We start from the raw sequence: 17,875 nt of genomic DNA on the forward strand, positions 1-17,875 counted from the left end.
CTCTGAACGAAAATTTAAGACTTGACCACAGTTCTTGCACTTTACTTTCTGACCTTCTTCATTTTCTTCTACCACCTCAAAGTGTTGCCAAACATATGAGCGCACTCTAGAAGTACGAGGCATGATTTAAATTGAATTGAGATTTGAGAATTGAGAATTGAGAATTTGAGATTGAGACTTGAAATCTTGAAAATTGGAGAATGAGAGAAATTGAGATTGAGAAATGAGAGTTGAGTGAAGAAATGAAGAAGAGGGGATGTATTTATAGTTTTAGAAAAGGTTAATTTTGTAAATTGAAAAAAGGTTAAATTTTAAAGAAAAAAGAGGCTATTAATGCAATTAACCCTTTGGGCAACGGATCCGTGCCAGGTCTTACGTTGCCAACGGTTAGTGGGCCCCACTTAATTCAAAAATATTTATAAAAAAAAACAAAACAAAAAAGATTGTACCGGGCCGGGCCGGTTTAACCGGTACACAGTACTGTTCACGTGGACCGGGTTTGACCGGTCCGATTAACCGTTACCAAAATTTAAATGGACCAACCCCCTCTACCCCTCCTACCCAGCCTCACCCGGCCCCCTATGTACCGGGCCGGTCCGGTTTCGATTTTAACCGATCTGGGCCGGGCCGGTTACGGGTCAACCCGGCCTATTAAACACCTTTAATATAAACCAAAGCAGCATCTATATTCGGCGATTCACCATAACCACTAGAAGTACTTTTTGCATCTCATCCTTTTAAATTCTTGCACGCCCATGAAAAAGGTTGATCCAAATTGTCCATAATAATACAAAGACGAAAGAAAAAAATAAGTTAAAGTGTCCCTCCCTAAAAAGGATACTCTAGTCCAAAACATCAGCATCCTTCTAGAAGCTTGCATTCTTCTTTTAATTTGCTTGTGACTTGTTGTAATTCGAAATATCTAGCTAAAAAGTAATCTAGCTTCCACATCCCATTGAATTCAATTCACATAAGGGTCCCTCCATTTATATATATGTATATATATATATAGTTTGGCATTGTCTGTGTTCTCTTTTTGACAAAAGTATTTGAGGCGCATGTCCCACATATTGTCATTTGATAGGCAATATATGGTCATTGCCGGTCCGACTTGCAAATTAAAGTGTATTTAATAAGTGCATACATCATAATATATGGTTTCAACCATATGTTAAGTGATATCTTAATTATTGACATTTAAAGTCATGATGCATGTTATAGATACTAGCTAGCAAATGAACTAGTACAATATTTGAAAATGGAAGGCTTAGAAGATCGATGATGTCAATGCTTTGAGTAAATGAAGATACATAGCTCTTTTTAATTCAATTATTCTACAACAATATAACGTAAAGAGTTGACTTTATATAGAGATTGGCCAAAGATACTTACTTTAGGGGGTTTGTCTACGTTCATTACGTAGGCAATTAACCCCACAATCATAATGAACTTTTTCCCCCTTCTAGAAGCTAATGCCATGGTTTACGCCTTGTATATATCCAGTGATCGAGTCCTATATATTGTCACTTTCAGTTACGTAATTATAAACAGCTGATAATACTCGAAAATAAAAAGGAAATAAAAACACTTAGCGCTCATAGAGCACGAGTTGATTACATCCTCTTTAGTTAAACATCGGTTCCATGCTTCTGTCGATTGTTTGGATAAATTCCAAACATTTATTAATGTATGTTAGCTTTATAGCTTAGCTTCTTAAGTCGTAATTCCTCCGTTCCATAATAAATTACCATTTTATCTTTTTATTTTGGTCCAAAATAAGTGTTCATTTACATAATCAAGAAGGAATTAATTTTATTTTTCTAAAATTTGAACTTATTTACATATTCCAATGTGTCAAGGTAACAATTAATTAAAGTTAGTTTAGTATATATATATATATATATATATATATATATATATATATATATATATCTTTTTTTTCTCTAGGAGTTTGTATTTCTTTAATCAGTGTGCCAAGAATAAAATGGTCATTTATTGTGGACCCGAGAGAATATTGTGTTTGGCTAGGCCATATATATTTGGTCTATATAAGATTAATTCAGATATTTGTTGTCGAGAATAGTGGACCAATCACTATGTATTAGAGCAAATCCATAGCCAAATTGCCATTGGCCAGAATTGCCAGTAGCCCATATTCTTGGTCTGTGTATATGTGTTTTACTCTTTTCTTCTTCTTAATTCCAATTTCTTTCTGAGTTTCAATAACGCCAAGAAAATCGTACGTACAAAATTCACAATTCCTTTTGCTATTGAAAACTAATCCTCTGATTCTGTTTATATAAGTGTTTGTTTAATTAGTGTTGACTACGTTCTGTATCCAACTCTTTGCTTCATTTATTCGCCTTTGCTAGACAACAAGAAAAGAATAAACACAAAAAAGAAGAAGAAAATTGCCGCCGAAAGAATTCATCTTATGTTGACAGCCGTTATATGTTGAAACTTGAAAGATGATCTCCCTACGTACCTTAACAAGACAATATTATTGAACTTACAAAAACCAAGGGTGATAATAATCCAGTCGCAGGATGTAGGTACCTCTTTATTTAGCATTCCAAAAACCATCAAACTTTTTTGTATTACACTAAGTAGATTATTCATTCACCATTTATTTAATTTGAAAATAGCCAAACTCAACAAATCCGTCAAAGGCACAAAAGAAAAAGAACAAAATACCAGCACTATCTAACAGCCCCAAAACATCACACAAACGGGGTTTCTCATACTTATAGCCTGTTTGGCCAATTTTTGTTCGCCAAAAGTATTTTTTTTTTTTCTCAAAATTAAGCTATTTGGCCAAACTTTTAAAAGAAAAAAAAATATTTTGAATAGAAAAATAAATAGTTTTTGAGAAAAATATATTTAGAAGTGTTTTTAAAGGGATTTTTTCATTACTATACACTATTTGAAACTTTATTACCCTTAATGTTCATGTTTAGCTAATTACCCGGCGTAAACAAATTTTGTTTACAAAATATATACAATCCACCTTAAAAGACTCCCAAATCCATTATTTGTGCCTTCAATCAAGGGATTTAGTTACATCCTTTTCCTTTTTTTTTTTCTCCTCTCTCCCCTTTCTCTCTAGATCTTCCATTATCTTTTTTATACAAAATTACTCGGAGGTTGTTCCTTTTTTTTCTGGAGCTAACTCCTCGAAACAACCGCAGCTTTGTTCGTTCTTTTTTTTCTTTCTGAATTTTGAGGACATTCTTTTCCTTTTTCACACAGGAATTTTGGGCGTCTTTATTGGGAATGACTCTTTCTAGCCATTTTAAAATAATAGCCGAAAAAATGTATACTTTTTGTATATATATACATTCTGTTAGCTATATTACACAAATTTTATACACTTTTTCGACTACCGAATATAAATAATTTCTGAAGCTACTAAAAATGAAGAAAAAAAAACTCGTCTTTATTGATACTGGTTTTTGTTAACCAAAACTATGGTTACTTATGTGTAATGTTAGTGTAGTTTTGAGTTAGACATACATCTCCATAAGTTCGTGAGGACAAATTGAGTGGATTTGAGTTTTCATTAATGAATAATGGTCCCTCTCTTGGTTCGTATTGTATCATATCTTCTACTACTATTTACTTAGCAAATACGAATAGTATAGCTAACTTCACTTTCAAAGTTCCAACAGCTATTACGACGTGTTTATTTTTATACATTATTTCTACACAATTAAATACAACTACAATATCATACAATTTTTATATAAAATTTATACAATATGTCTTTTGTATCTGATTTATACATAATAAAATAAATTTTATACAACTTATCTACAACTTTCACACATTATTTCTACACAGTTAAATACAACTACAATAACATACAACTTAAATACAAAATTTATACAATATGTCTTTTGTATATTTTGTATCTGATTTATACATAGTAAAAATAAATTTCATACAACTAATTATATATTATACAACTTATCTACAATTTTCATACATTATTTCTACTCAGTTATATACAACTACAATATCATACGACTTAAATATAATTTTTATACAATGTTGTTCAACTTTCATACAATAGTTTAATGAATAAAAGAAAATTATATAAACAATTTTTCTACAATTTTACTATAACTTCTGCAGTATAATGTATGTCATGTCGTCTTCTTCTTCTTCTTCTTCTTCGAGTTTTAATCTGAAATTCAACCAAAACCAAGTCTAATCTTCACCAAAACCCCTCAAAATTGAGATATAAACTCCAAACCATATTCCCAATTATTTGCAACAACACCCAATCCAAACAAATAATGATTTTTGAAAACCCAAATTTGAATTCAAAGCTTCAAAGCTTCAAAGCTTTTTAATGGCTGTCAATTATGGAATTGCTGCTCTCTTTTTCTTTGCTTTACATTACTGAAATTTGGGATTGAGAGATAGAGAGAGACGTAGAGAGAATCCTCGATTCTTTGCAACAACATCTAATTCAAACAAACAATATTTTTTGAAAACCCAAATTCGAATTCAAAACTTCAAAGCTTATTAATGATTGTCAATGGTGGAATTGCTGCTCTCTTGTGCAAAATACGTTTGGGGGGATGTGGAGAGAGAAACATGGGGAAGTGGAAGATATGTTAGAATAATTTTAGGACACTAATTAGTATCATTAATTCCCTTAAAATGTACATAAATGATAATTTGGTATATAAAATGTAATTATAATAAACTTGAGTAGAGATGGTAATATAGTTTCATATAGTGTATAGGAATATAAAAATTCCGTTTTTAAAAGCTTGGACAAAAACTAAATTTTCTTATTGATTAGTTCAAAAACAAACTTTTCTTACCAAAAATATTTTGTAAAGCACTTTAAAAATGGAATTTTCAAAATATAATAACTTTAGATGTTTGACAAACAGACTAATATTCTGGTCCTTCTCCTTCTAGAAGAACTCAAAAGTGACTTATAATAATATTGTATCATATTGCAGCATCACCGTAACAACTAACCCAACTTCTCGTCCTTCTTACGTAATTATTTCACGCCCATAAAATGACTGGTCCAAAATGTCACAGAAAAAGTCCAAACACTAAAGAAAAGTAGTATGCGTCATGGTCCCTCCCTAAATTGTATGCTACTCTAGTCCCACATCACTTTCCTTCTAGAAGCTTGCTTTCTCCTTTTCCTTGTATTTTTTTTTTGAAATAACACACGGATATTATATATATATAACTAAGTAAAATTACATAGTCATGGCAGAAAGTTTGAGGGCACCAACGTTACCTATAAATGCCAAATAGTTACAGACATTGCTAGATAAAGTTCTAATGCCATTACAAACTCCATGTTTGTCCTTTGTAATTTCTTGCTCAACAAAAAAAGGTGGGCGTGCATGGTAATAACATTTAGACGTTGAAACATTTTTGGTGGCTTGCTTGGCTAGTGTATGGGCCATCATATTTCCTTCTCTAAAATTATGCTTCAGCGTTTGGATCTTCAGCTGGTGCATGTGCATTAGCCATCTGCATTCACAAACAACATTAGAATAGTTAGAGTTATTTTCGTAAATGAGCTTAATAACCTCAATGGAATCAGTTTCAATTTCTATCCTTGTGAAGTTCATGTCTCTTGCTATTTTTAACCCTTCTAGTATTGCTTGTAGCTCTACATGGATGATGGATGGGAGAAATTGCTTTGCATGTTTTATGGAAGCCTACAATCCAGTCACCTTTGTTGTTTCGAAAGACTCCTCCAAGTCCTACCCTGCTACTGTTGTTATCAAAAGCACCATCACAGTTTAATTTAATAAAGCCTTTGTCAGGCTTTATCCAACTAATTTCTACATTGATTGTTCTTTCCACAAAAGGATTTCTTTCAGTGAAGAAAGTAAATTCCCAAGATGCATGTATGACCTTTCTTATATCCAGGTTGTTATTTAAGTTGTTGATGTTATTATTGTTCCTGTTTTTTCATAGTTCCCATATACAATAGGGAAATATAGTAATCCACTTTTCAGAAATTGTAATTTTTAATAAAGAAATTTTGTTAAGTTTGCTAGCCAGTTTTTATTATTCTCAATATCCAGATGTGGTAAGCCCATTTTATCCCAAAAGTGCATTGAGATAGAACAGCTAGTAAAGATGTGTTGTATGTCTTCAACTCCTGCTCTACAGATTGTACAGTTGGGATCAATATTGATACCTATTTTAGCTAAGTAGGCCCGACAAGGAATACGGTTGTGCATGCATTGCCATAAAAAAATTTAATTTTAACCGGGCAATGGAGTTCCCAAATCCATTTAAAGGGTCTTGTGGTAGGGTCATATTCATGGATTAGTTTATAGCAAGACTTAGTCGGAAAGTTACCTGAAGAATTAGGATGCCAACTTATTTTGTCAGTTGTTGAACCTTTGCCAGGAGTAGGAGTAGAGAGGATGTTGTTGAGGATATTGTCAGGTAGTTCAAAAGAGATGACCTTTCTATTCCATTCATTCCTCTGAATGAGGTTTTTTAAACAAAGGTCCTGATCATTTATATTGAGGGGACCTTCAATTAGGCTTCTAAGTGGTTTATAATTGTAAATCCAATTGTTGTTCCAAATGTTAATATTGGAGTTGGTACAAGGGTGCCATAGAATTCCTCTATTGCAAACTTTCCAACCTTGCAAAATAGATTTCCAGATAAAGGAGGAGTTATGTATGGTATTCCTAGTGCCATATTTGGATAGCAAAATTTGACCCTAGGGAGATGAAGTATTATTAAGGAGTCTCCAAACAAGATTAGAAAGAAGGGCTAGATTTTTTGACTTTGCTTGATGAATCCCTAATCTTCCCTCAATTTTATCCCTAATTCCTTTTCCTTGTATATCTACTTGCACTTCGGAATATCTTAGCTAAAGTTACTCCAAGAATAAATCTATTACTCCTCCGTCCAATTTTTATTTTTATTTGTCACTTTTAGCATACTAAAAGAAGACAAAAAAAATCCTTGTTATACTCACAATATTAATTACTCATTTCAAATTATTTTCTCAAATCCATTAAAAATATCCATCAATTAATATGGGTATCATGGTAAATTATGTGCTTCATTTATTATTTTTTAAGGGGTGTGCAAAGTCTAAGTGGACAAGTAAAAATAAACGGAGTATTATTTAGAAAATCAAACAAAATTTTCTTTGACCATATTTTTTATAAATAGTTTCCTCCAACATCATCACAAACGAAGATAAAGAATTGCGTAGATAGGAGGACCAAACGAACCAACCCACTTGTCCTGATCGGAACAATTGAAGAAAGAAATAGAATTGTGAATCTTTTCCCTTTGAATTGTTAACTATTGTGACTTTCTAATGTAATTTTTAAATATGTAAATTTCATTTTAAAAAACGTAAAAATTGCACGAGGCGGCCTATTTGGTCGTACCCATTTAACCTATACCCATTTTTTAAAAAAAATTTAATTTGTACACATTTTTTAAACAACTTTAGTCCCCTTTCTCCTCCTCCTTCTCCAATACTCGCACCATTATAGAAAACCAGCTTTGCCATGAGAAACAAAGGCTTCTCCAATACTCGCACCATTATAGAAAAAAATAAACAGTGCTGTCTCTGTACTTGTAAGGTCCAAAATTGGTGTTCTTGACACCAAATTCAGCATTCATTGTAATGTTGAATGAAGAGTTTTCTGCATTTTTGGACAACACATCAAAGGTAGCGGACTGGACGTGAAACTTGGGAGTTCTGACTTTCATTATGTATAATGAAAGAGAAGAGAGTGATTGCAATTTGAAACAGAGTAGAGAGTGCAACAAAAATTAAGAGTTTCTTGCGTTTCTTTTTTGCTCAGCTCTTTGGATTGTATGGAGTTGGCTGATTCTTCAGCTTGCTTTGCATGTCCGTTAATCTGAAGTTGATATTCGCCTTCTACTGCCATTTAGTTTCAAGTCAAATTTTATTTCAAAAATTTCAGCTTATATAGTGCTGAAGTTTTTGAAAAAGCTTAGCCAGGACAAAAAAAAAACTTCAGCGTTTTTAGTGCTGAAGTTTTTAAAAAAGAACTAAATAACTTCAGCATCACATAACTCCGCTACTAGAATATTTAAGTTCAACAAATAGAGAATAAAACTTCAGCACTAGAATGCTTAAGTTCAACAATTACAAACAAAAACAAGTTCATCAAATAGAGAACAAAACTTCAGCGCTAGAATGCTTAAGATCAGCAAATAGAGAACAAAACTTCAGTACTAGAATGCTTAAGTTCAGCAATTACAAATAAAAATTTTCAGCACACTTGGTCTACTTCAGGCCCGGCTACTAGAATGCTAAATTTTTGCGTGATTGTTTTTGTTACTTCACCCCGTATGCTGAAGTACCGCAAAAAAATGGGTGCGCGTGCAATTTTTTTTGCAAAACGAACACAAATTAAATCGTTACCCAAAAAGCATATAGATCCAACATATTGAAACGGAAGGAGTATAGGTTCCACATCCCATTGTGTATGTCCTTATGGGTCCCTCCACTAATACTTTATTCCTTGTCTTTGTCTTTCTCTTCTGCTTGTCATATAAAATCCAGTAACTTATCTTAATTTCGCTGTGTCTCCAAGACTTAAAAGCCATGGAGCTAATTCCCAGTCTTCCTTACGACATAGGACTAGAATGTCTTATCCGCGTTCCATACGATAATTTCTCGTCCGTTACATCCGTCTGCCGGAATTGGAAACTCCAAATTGAGCTTCCAGAGTTTTGGAAGCTAAGAAGAGCTACTGGCTTCACCCGCCAAGTAATCTTAATGGCCCAAGCCCAAACCGATGACCCGAAACTAAAAGTCGGGTTATCCAAGTACTCCGCTTTTCCAGTTTACAGGCTCACGCTTTATGAGCCGGATTCGGGTTATTGGGCCGAATTACCACCGCTTCCTGGCAACTCCGATGGGCTGCCGATGTTTTGCCAGCTAGTCGGAGTTGGGTTGAGCTTAGTGGTAATCGGCGGCTGGAACCCTATTACTTGGGAGCCTTCTAACGCAGTTTTTGTTTATAACTTTGTGACTGCCACGTGGCGACGGGGAGCTGAAATGCCGGGTTGCCGGAGATCCTTTTTTGGCTGTGCGTCGGATTCTGAACAGACGGTGTACGTTGCAGGTGGACATGACGAGGAGAAGAACGCGCTTAAATCGGCGATGGCGTATGACGTGGCAAGTGATGAGTGGGTCCCTATGCCTGACATGGCAAGCGAACGCGATGAATGTAAGTGCACTTTTTATCACGGCAAATTCCACGTCATCGGCGGCTATGACACGAGCATGCAAGGCCGGTTCGGAACAACTGCCGAGTCATTTAATACTTCCACGTGGCAGTGGGACCCAGTCGCTGAACATTTCTTCGATTATGCCACGTGTCCGAGAACTTGTGTTGAGGGTGGTGACGGAAAATTATACTTGTGCCGGGACGGTGATGTGCTGGTACTCCGAGATTCCACGTGGCAAGTTGCGGCGGCGATTCCGCCGGAACTCCGGAACGTAGCCTTTGTGACAGCGTGGCGGGGTAAAATTCTGATGACTGGTTCTATGGGATTTAATGAGCCCCACAACACTTATATTCTGGATTTACAGAATTACACGTGGACAAAAATGGATGCTCCGGTAAACTTCTCCGGCCATGTTCAATCTGGCTGTTGCCTCGAGATGTAACATTTTTAAGGTTTTACCACTTTGTGTTGATTGTACAGTTAGAAAATTAGAAAGATTTTGCATATAGTGTTTCATTTGCCAACTTTAGTAAGTGTCCAATTTGCCACTGTACTACTTGAAATTGAGAAACTTTGACTTCAGCTACACTTTTTTGACCTGCCTTTATGAGAAAATTCTGTTTGTCCTTGACCCCTAAGGGAGATCCAACTTAAAGAATAGGGTAATTTTTAATCATAGTAAAAAATAAAGAGGAAAATTTGAACATTTTTCATCTAAGTAGCTTCAAGATTTATGAATGAACCCAAACTATAACCCAAATTATGATTTATGAATGGACCTAGGCTGGGGCAGAGCTCGGGTTGCGGAAGGGGTTCAAAATGCCTTTTTGCCGAAAAATTACATTAAAAAAAAATTAAATTAATTTTTATGCATAAATAGTAGATATTGAATCCCCTTGACTTGTAGGTGTGTTTACTTTTAATACTCGAAATTCTCTCAGTAAAACTCTTGCTCCGCCACTGAACCCAGAGGTAAGATTGAATGATTTCAAATAGTAGAAAAACAAGTTTAAACCTTTTTCCCTCACGTTTAATGTGATGGCCTTCAGAAAGCCAACTGATGACCATATTTCAAGCAAATTGGACAACTTGGCAAAGTAAAATCTAAAAAAAGTCGGATCTCTATCAGTAAACACTGACTAAAACTGTACAAAAGACGTCGACTCTTAATCTGGTTTTCTCGGGGAAGAAGATAGTGGAAAGACCAACAGCAACAATACTGGAAAATTGTACAATCAAAAAAGAATGAAAAATGCCCTCTATCCAGTGTTATTTTATTCGCATGCAGTCGTATAATACTTCTCCGAAATTCTTGTACATATGCCTCTTTAGGTACATATCTTCTACCTTCTTTCTTCCATTGCTTCCCATTCGCCGCCTTTCTGAGGGGTTATTCAGTAAATACTGAAGATTCTGGGCCAGAACTTGAGCGCCTGGACGTCCCAAAGGATGGAGAAGACCTGTTACGTTATGTTCAACGATCTCCTTCGTGCCCCCAGCATCTGTTCCCAGCACCTGTATCAAAATCATACGCCAAATCCAGTTGCTTTAGCCCTATCTTTAATAATGAGGTGATTTAGTAAGGAAAACACAACACAGTTTTAGATTCTGTGATGATTAAATCTAAGAATGCATGACACAGAGAACTGCCAGAGTTTCCTACTTACTCAAGATTCACAAATTTTTGCAGTTCTATACTTGAGTGCAGGTTTTGTATAGGCAACCATACCAACTAATCAAGAGCAGAGAATTCCAAAACATGACTGCTTTTCCGGGGACGCTATTTTAGTATTGCGTTCTGTTGTTTTTGTTCATTGTAAACATACCGACTAATTAAGAGCAGAGGATTCCCAAATATGACTGCTTTTTCGGCATGCAAGTACATGCATTATCTAAAGGTGACGACAATATACTATTGGCAGGACGGAATTGAGAATCTTACAGGAAGACCAAATGCCATTGCTTCAATTGTTACTCTCCCAAATGTTTCTCCAAGTCCCTGCAAAAATAGTAAACAACCGTTACATTAAAATGTGTAGCTAGAAATTGAACTAAGCAACCATGACTCAAGAAACAGAAGTATCAAATGAACCAGTACATTCTATCTTCTTCCCTCTAGTGAACTAGTCGTAAACAGAATAGAAATTTTTTTTTAATCCATGCCCTTTAGTACGACGCCTCATATACACCCAAGTTGAATTCATAAAGGGATACAAGCAAGCCAGCTAACCCAGCTTATCAATTTCATTGGGAGACCCACAATTTATACTGCTCAAATGCCATGACTTGGTACTCATTATAGCAAAAAGATTCATGTTGCTGCGTAATTTTTACATTCACTGAGAAATCTTTACAGGATAGCAGAGCCTTACTGTGCTTTCAATTCATTTCAATCTTAGATATCACCAATCATGAAGATAATTTAGATCTGCAGAGCATAGATATAATATAAAAACCCTGCCCTCTCTATCTATGTCTATTTACTTGACCTACATTCTTTTTTTTCGCTTCCAGCTGATTTACTCACAGTTCTAGCAAAAATCAGAATCTCTTTTCTTAGTACGTAACTTGATTCGTCAAAAAAAAAATATTGTTTCTTAGTTCTTCACTTCTCAAACTATATTTTTCTTTTTCAAAAAGTAAAACCATCATTCAATCGGTTATTTAATCTTGATATCTGTATATTCTTTTTTACGCCATCCATGTCTACTTACTTGACCTATATTATCTTTTTCTTTTTCATCTATCCAGTTCACTTGCCCTTCTTTCTAAAAGCAGAAACTATATTTCTTACTTTTTCATCTTCTCACTGTTACATAAACTTCCCTGTTACACTCTTGTTTAATATTTAATATCTAAAAAAAGCATAGCCATTCTACATTTCCTGAAACTGAGCCGTAATTAAGTTAGATAGAGTAGTAAAGGCTCACCTGAGAATTCATTACATAAGCATCTGCAGCAGCATAAAGTGCAGCGACACGAGTGGTTGCTGGAGTCCATAGTACCGTGTTTGACAAGTTAGAATGCTGATTTAGAAAGTTGAGAAGCGCTTTAACGTAAGGCACCTTATTGCTCTTGGATCCAACTGAGCCAATAAGAACCTTAAGCTTCTCTCCCTGCTTTCCTTCAGTCACCGAGAAAAGCTTTCGAGTTCTGCTATCTTTGTCAATTCCAGCTTCATAGTTAACTCCCTTAATGAACAGCTGCGGTAGCTGAAACACTTTCCTTTTCGGGTTATTTTCCAAGGCAGAAGATTCGTTTTCCAGTTCACCAAATTGTTTCCAATTATGAAGCAATGCCCTTTTCTGATAAGCTTGATTTTTAACAGCAGATCCATTTAGAGGAGGAACTCCCTCAATCAGCAAACGTGTTGATTCAAGAAGCAGAAACTGACCCTTTCCAGGGTTTATACTACTCAATGACATGACAAGCATGTCATTGTCTGTCAACCCAATCTCTTTTCTAACAAAATTTCTCAGTAGCTGCCTCTTTTCCAGCATCTTCTCAGGATTGAATAGCGGGGTGCTCAGTGAGCACGGGATGCCTGCTACAAAAGCCAGTTCATCACTAATGGAAAGCGGAACCAGTGCGGGCTGGGTTTTCAGCTTTATATGTTCTTCCTCACACCATGCTAGCCAGCGTTTAGACTGTGATTCAGAAAGAAAGACAAGCTTTTTCACTCGGTTGAAAGCTAGCTTTGCCCGATCAAAGTATTCCCGCCGGTTTTCCATGATCCACCAAGCAATTTGACTTGAACCTAGCACAGTACGTGCCGCGTATTGTTCTGAAAGCGACATATTAATTGTCAGAAGTTAGCCAAGGCACGCAAAGAAAGAAAAGAACAGAAGCAAATTCATAGAGTTTATTACGGCTAAATCAAGGAAATTAAGACTCTAAAGCTAGCACAGCCAAAAGAAGAAAAAAACAGACTCTTGATGAAACAAAAGTGAATTGATCAATAAAGATCTATCAAGAAGATTGCATCGCAAACTAGAAAAAAAAATGGATCTTTTAATGAAATAATGAGAAGGTGAATAATATGCAGATCTACCAATTGAACATGATATGCTGCAGCTGTTCTATCGGTGAAGAAGAAGATCACAATACAAGCACAACTTGCCACATTGGAACTCTATAGCAGATAGATACAGTGATGATAGTATATGTGAAAGCGCTTACCTATCCATGACGCACACACTGCAGAGCCTGCAATAATAAGATCTGCTTTCATGGCCGTTTTGAAACTGAGGTCCGATTTGTCTTCTAGCACTTTGATCTTTCTTCTAGATAGTTCTGACATCAGACCACCCCTTCTGCTGAGAGGTACTACATAAACTGTGGCCCCACAGCTCAAAAGCTCAGTCGCCAATTCCAACATGGCAAGTGGAGCTCCAGTCATCGAGAGTTCATGGAGTATCAGCACAAACTTCCTAGACCAAACAAGACGTGCAAACTGACTTTTCCTATCGCAGGTTCCTGACCGCTTCTCAGGACTCCACTCCAAAATCTTGTCCTCTACTGACCCAAATGGACCAACAAGCAGGCCATAGGTAGTATTTCGTTTTGGTATTTCCTCTTCTTCGACTTCTGCATTATCATTTTTGACTTCCGCTACCACCTTCTTCTTACCACGAGTCTTCCTACGAGAAGCACGTGTAGATTTCTTGCTCTTCTTCTTAGAAGATGCAACCTTGTCCGATACCACCACACTGTTTTCCTGTTTGGCCAAGACGACATCCATGTCCATTGAACTGGCCTTTGTTTTATTACTTGGAGCCTTGATTGCTAAAGAATCCGCATTTGCAACTAGAACTCGTTCAACTTTTTCCTCTGGTTGAGAAGTTACATTGCCTACATCACCTCCAGATCCTCCAAAAATGCCTTCCTTGTTGTCGCCATGAGCCCACCTTGACTGGACATAAAATCCTCCATATGCCCAAAGAGTAATTAAAAGCAGCCAAAGTACAATGCGGTTACTTCTAAACCACTGAGAACTGAAGGCATTGCTTTTACCATCTCTTCGCGGGGTACGTCCAGAGTTCAATCTCCTGAAGGAAGGTGATCCTCTAGGAGTTGACCTTCCAGATAATGTGGACTTCATGGGACCAGTCCTCAACGGTGACAGTCTTACTATATTCAGATCCTCCATTATTTGGACTATGTATGCTAAAAATGTTCATACAAGATTAATTTCATCAACAACGTCCCCAAAAATAGGTGCCAATTTCATGTACAGCTATTGAGTTGAATAGCTTCTTCAATACCATACCTAACAAGTTTAACAAATTTCAGAGCCTTTTTGTGAGTACAAGAATGGTTTCTTTAATTTGCAGAGATTAAATGAACAGAACTTGTAACATAATTCAGAATACTAATGCACGACCCATAAAATTGATTCGGAGAAATATAGTACTAATTACTTGTTTTTTTGCGGTTCCCTCGGCAAAAGAAAATAAACTACTACTAAATATACCTAGCTAACACTTGGGCATTCAAATCTTGGACTCAAATCTCAATACTACTAAATAAACAAAAAGTAAATGCTTCTTATGCAACTAAAGCAAACCCCTTCTTCAGCTCCTTTGGCAAACGAAATATTAAATAAATAAAAAAAGCTAAAGATTGACAACTTCAAGAAAATACTAACAAGATTGCTAAATTAAATGCTCATACATCAACAGTTAATCAACTAGCCTCAATCAGAATTAGCTAGGAAGATCAAAGACTAAGTAAAAATTATAAAAATACTTACAAAATTGAAGAAAATGATGACGTGAAGCAAGACAGAACAAGTGCCCTTCTCAGCTGAAAATCCAACTAAACTCTACTCTGGAAAATACTCCTCTGTTTCAAGATCTCCGTTTGAATTGGACAAAGAAATTGTTACGATGTGGATCTTCTTGATAAAACACGAAATAGTCAAAATGATTACTGTCAAAGTGAAAGAGACTCACTCTTTGTATTCAAGAAAATGGAGAAATGGCAAATGGGTATTGAAGAAGAGAAACTTAAGTTCAAGAGCAGTGGAAAAAAATGATGAGTACAGTCCCACAACAGAGACCCAAGAGAGAGAGAGACTAATGTCTGAAGAAAACTGAATTGAAGATCTTCTCGTTGTTTATATTTTCCGTTTTTGGGATATTATTTCTTCTGTACCTTTTATTAATTTAATGAGGTAAGTGTCACGGTCACCGACGCTTAATCTTTGAAATGAACGGTTGAGATGTAAAAAAGACGTCACCTGTTTTTTCCCTTCTTTTTTTACACATAAAAAAATCGAAGCTGAAATTGCCTAAAGCTGCCTTTGGTAAGCATTGGAAGGAATAACTTCACATAAAACTTGACTATATATATTGTTAACTAAACTTTCAACTAGGAAAACTTCAGTACTACTATAACCCACATTACAAATCCTATAAACCTCTGCAGTACTTGTCACTGAACTAAATACTGAAATTTTTTTACACTAAGTTTATAATATGTAACTAGTCTAATAATATCTCAAGTTGATTGATATCGTACTGTTTTTACGTGATTAGGAAAAATTCTTTCCAATTGTTTGTTAAATGCCTAAATTTTGTAAAGAGCATTTTGGGCTAGTGTTTCACCAGGTCAGGATAGATAAGGGCTGAAGTGGCAAGCAATTTTTGAGAAAGTGTTTCAGCAGGTCAGAATAAATAAGGGCTGAAGTGGCAATTTCTGGTAAGATAAATTTGGTCTAACCAATCGTCCAATAAAGAAGCCAAGAATCGGTGTTTGACCAAAAATATGGGTGCTAAGATGAAAGTGACTTTGCCGCTAAATGGTGGAGACACCAAAAACATGGCTAAAACTTAAAAGAGAGAATTTTTGCTGTGTTAGTCAAACTTGCCTTTGTAATATATGATCCAATGAAACCACAGATAAAATGCTTCCAAACTTGGTTATGAATAAGTATCATTATTTGTAGAAATGGCGTGGGTAGCCACTGTTTAAGCTGGTATTTTACTTTTTATCCAGTATTTTTAATGCTTAGCAATAGTAGCCACTAGTTTATTAAAATTAATATGAAAAGACTGTGTTACCCTTTTCTCCCCAAACGGAAATACACCAATTTGTCATTCTACCCAATTTGGTTTCCCCCTTTCTCTCTCACCTTTTGTTCTCCATCGTCTCTGCCAAGAGCAAACTGGAGTCTTTTTTTCCTTATAATTTTGCTTTCTATCCAACTCTTCCTCTCTTGATAGTATCCACAAGTTAAATACTGAAATCTCCTCCCTTTATATTTGTGTGAATGGCTTATATTTCCGTCAAGCTTTATATAGAGTATAAAAGATTTGAAAAATTAAATCAATTCAAAATCAAACCATTACTCCATTGATAGGAGCAATTTACAGGGGCGAAAATATTATGGTAGAAATGTCTTGAATTTTTCTCATTTTTAGTTTATTTTAAGGATAAGTAATGGAAAAGAAAAATGATTACAATTGCTAACTGAAAAGGAAGAGTCACCAAAGTTAAGGACATGTAGTCCTGAAGTCCTAAAATTAAATTCAAAAGTTAAGGACATGGTCCTGAACTTAGAGTTTCAAGTTCAAAAGTTAAGGAAATGTAGTCTTGAAGTCCTAAAGTTAAGTTCAATAGTTAAGGACACAAGTTCAAAAGTCAAGGACAAACAGTCCTTAACTTACAGTTACAAGTTCTAAAGTTAAGGACATGCAGTCCTTAACTTACAGTTACAAGTTCAAAAGTTAAGGACAATAGGTCCTTAACTTTAATTTTCAAGTTCAAAAGTTAAGGATAGACAGTCCTTAACTTACAATTACACGTTCAAAAGTTAAGGACACGTAGTCCTTAACTTATAGTTAAGTTCAAAAGTTAAGGACAACAGGTCCTTAACTTTGACCTACAAGTTCAAAAGTTAAGGACATGTAGCCTTGAAGTCCTGAACTTAGAGTTCCAAGTTCAAAAGTTAAGGACATGTAGTCCTGAAGTCCTGAACTTAAGCACAAAAGTTAAGGACATGAGCAGAAGGGTATTTTCGTCCGGCCAGTTAATGTTTATTAAAGCAGTGGTTAAATACTAAAGACATTTTAAACGGTGGCTTAAAAGTAAATATATGTGTTATTAGTGGTCAACCGTGCACTTCTCCCTCATTATTTAGCTCAAATATCTCTTAGATAAAATTCGGAATAGCCTCTCTACCTTTTCAAGATAGGTGTAATGTCTGCGTACACACTATCTTCTCTAAATCCGTTTGTGAAATACTTTTAAACGGTGGCTTAAAAGTAAATATATGTGTTATTAGTGGCCAACCGTGCACTTCTCCCTCGTTATTTAGCTCAAATATCTCTTAGATAAAATTCGGAATAGCCTCTCTACCTTTTCAAGATAGGTGTAATGTCTGCGTACACACTATCTTCTCTAAATCCGTTTGTGAAATACTTTTAAACGGTGGCTTAAAAGTAAATATATGTGTTATTAGTGGCCAACCGTGCACTTCTCCCTCGTTATTTAGCTCAAATATCTCTTAGATAAAATTCGGAATAACCTCTCTACCTTTTCAAGATAGGTGTAATGTCTGCGTACACACTATCTTCTCTAAATCCGTTTGTGAAATACACTAGGCTTGCTATTGTGATTGTTATTGTTGTTATCTGTT

The 17,875-nt window shown here is 35.4% G+C and overlaps 2 protein-coding genes and 1 long non-coding RNA gene across 3 annotated transcripts; 2 read left to right on the plus strand and 1 right to left on the minus strand.

Moving 5' to 3' along the window:
* The first annotated feature begins 5,237 nt into the window (after nt 1-5,237).
* Nucleotides 5,238-6,046, plus strand: LOC104242234 (uncharacterized). Its single transcript, XR_714941.2, has 2 exons — nt 5,238-5,371; nt 5,652-6,046. It is a non-coding gene; the product is annotated as an uncharacterized lncRNA (long non-coding RNA).
* Nucleotides 6,047-8,585: 2,539 nt separating this feature from the next.
* On the plus strand, nt 8,586-9,820 carry LOC104242231 (F-box/kelch-repeat protein At1g80440-like). The gene has a single exon (XM_009797255.2). The coding sequence runs from the start codon at nt 8,606-8,608 to the stop codon at nt 9,674-9,676; it is 1,071 nt and encodes a 356-aa protein (XP_009795557.1). The 5' UTR covers nt 8,586-8,605; the 3' UTR covers nt 9,677-9,820.
* Nucleotides 9,821-10,339: 519 nt separating this feature from the next.
* Nucleotides 10,340-15,354, minus strand: LOC104242230 (uncharacterized). Its single transcript, XM_009797254.2, has 5 exons — nt 14,987-15,354; nt 13,414-14,503; nt 12,165-13,018; nt 11,177-11,233; nt 10,340-10,749 (listed from the first exon to the last, which is right to left on the minus strand). Exons 2-5 carry the CDS (start codon nt 14,381-14,383, stop codon nt 10,504-10,506), a joined length of 2,127 nt encoding a protein of 708 aa, XP_009795556.1. The 5' UTR covers nt 14,384-14,503; nt 14,987-15,354; the 3' UTR covers nt 10,340-10,503.
* Between the last annotated feature and the right edge of the window lie 2,521 nt (nt 15,355-17,875).

This window comes from Nicotiana sylvestris, chromosome 3 (genome assembly GCF_000393655.2).
Source record: "Nicotiana sylvestris chromosome 3, ASM39365v2, whole genome shotgun sequence".
Lineage (NCBI taxonomy): Eukaryota > Viridiplantae > Streptophyta > Magnoliopsida > Solanales > Solanaceae > Nicotiana > Nicotiana sylvestris.

What these genes read in the sequence shown, in the direction of transcription:
- LOC104242231 (XM_009797255.2), top strand. Translation starts at nt 8,606, where the DNA reads ATGGAGCTAATTCCCAGTCTTCCTTACGACATAGGACTAGAATGTCTT.
- LOC104242230 (XM_009797254.2), bottom strand. Translation starts at nt 14,383, where the DNA reads ATGGAGGATCTGAATATAGTAAGACTGTCACCGTTGAGGACTGGTCCC. An exon ending in CTTATGTAATGAATTCTCAG is followed by an intron (nt 11,234 to 12,164) that starts GTGAGCCTTTAC and finishes CTATTTTTGCAG; the next exon opens with GGACTTGGAGAAACATTTGG. An exon ending in CAATGGCATTTGGTCTTCCT is followed by an intron (nt 10,750 to 11,176) that starts GTAAGATTCTCA and finishes ATTTTGATACAG; the next exon opens with GTGCTGGGAACAGATGCTGG.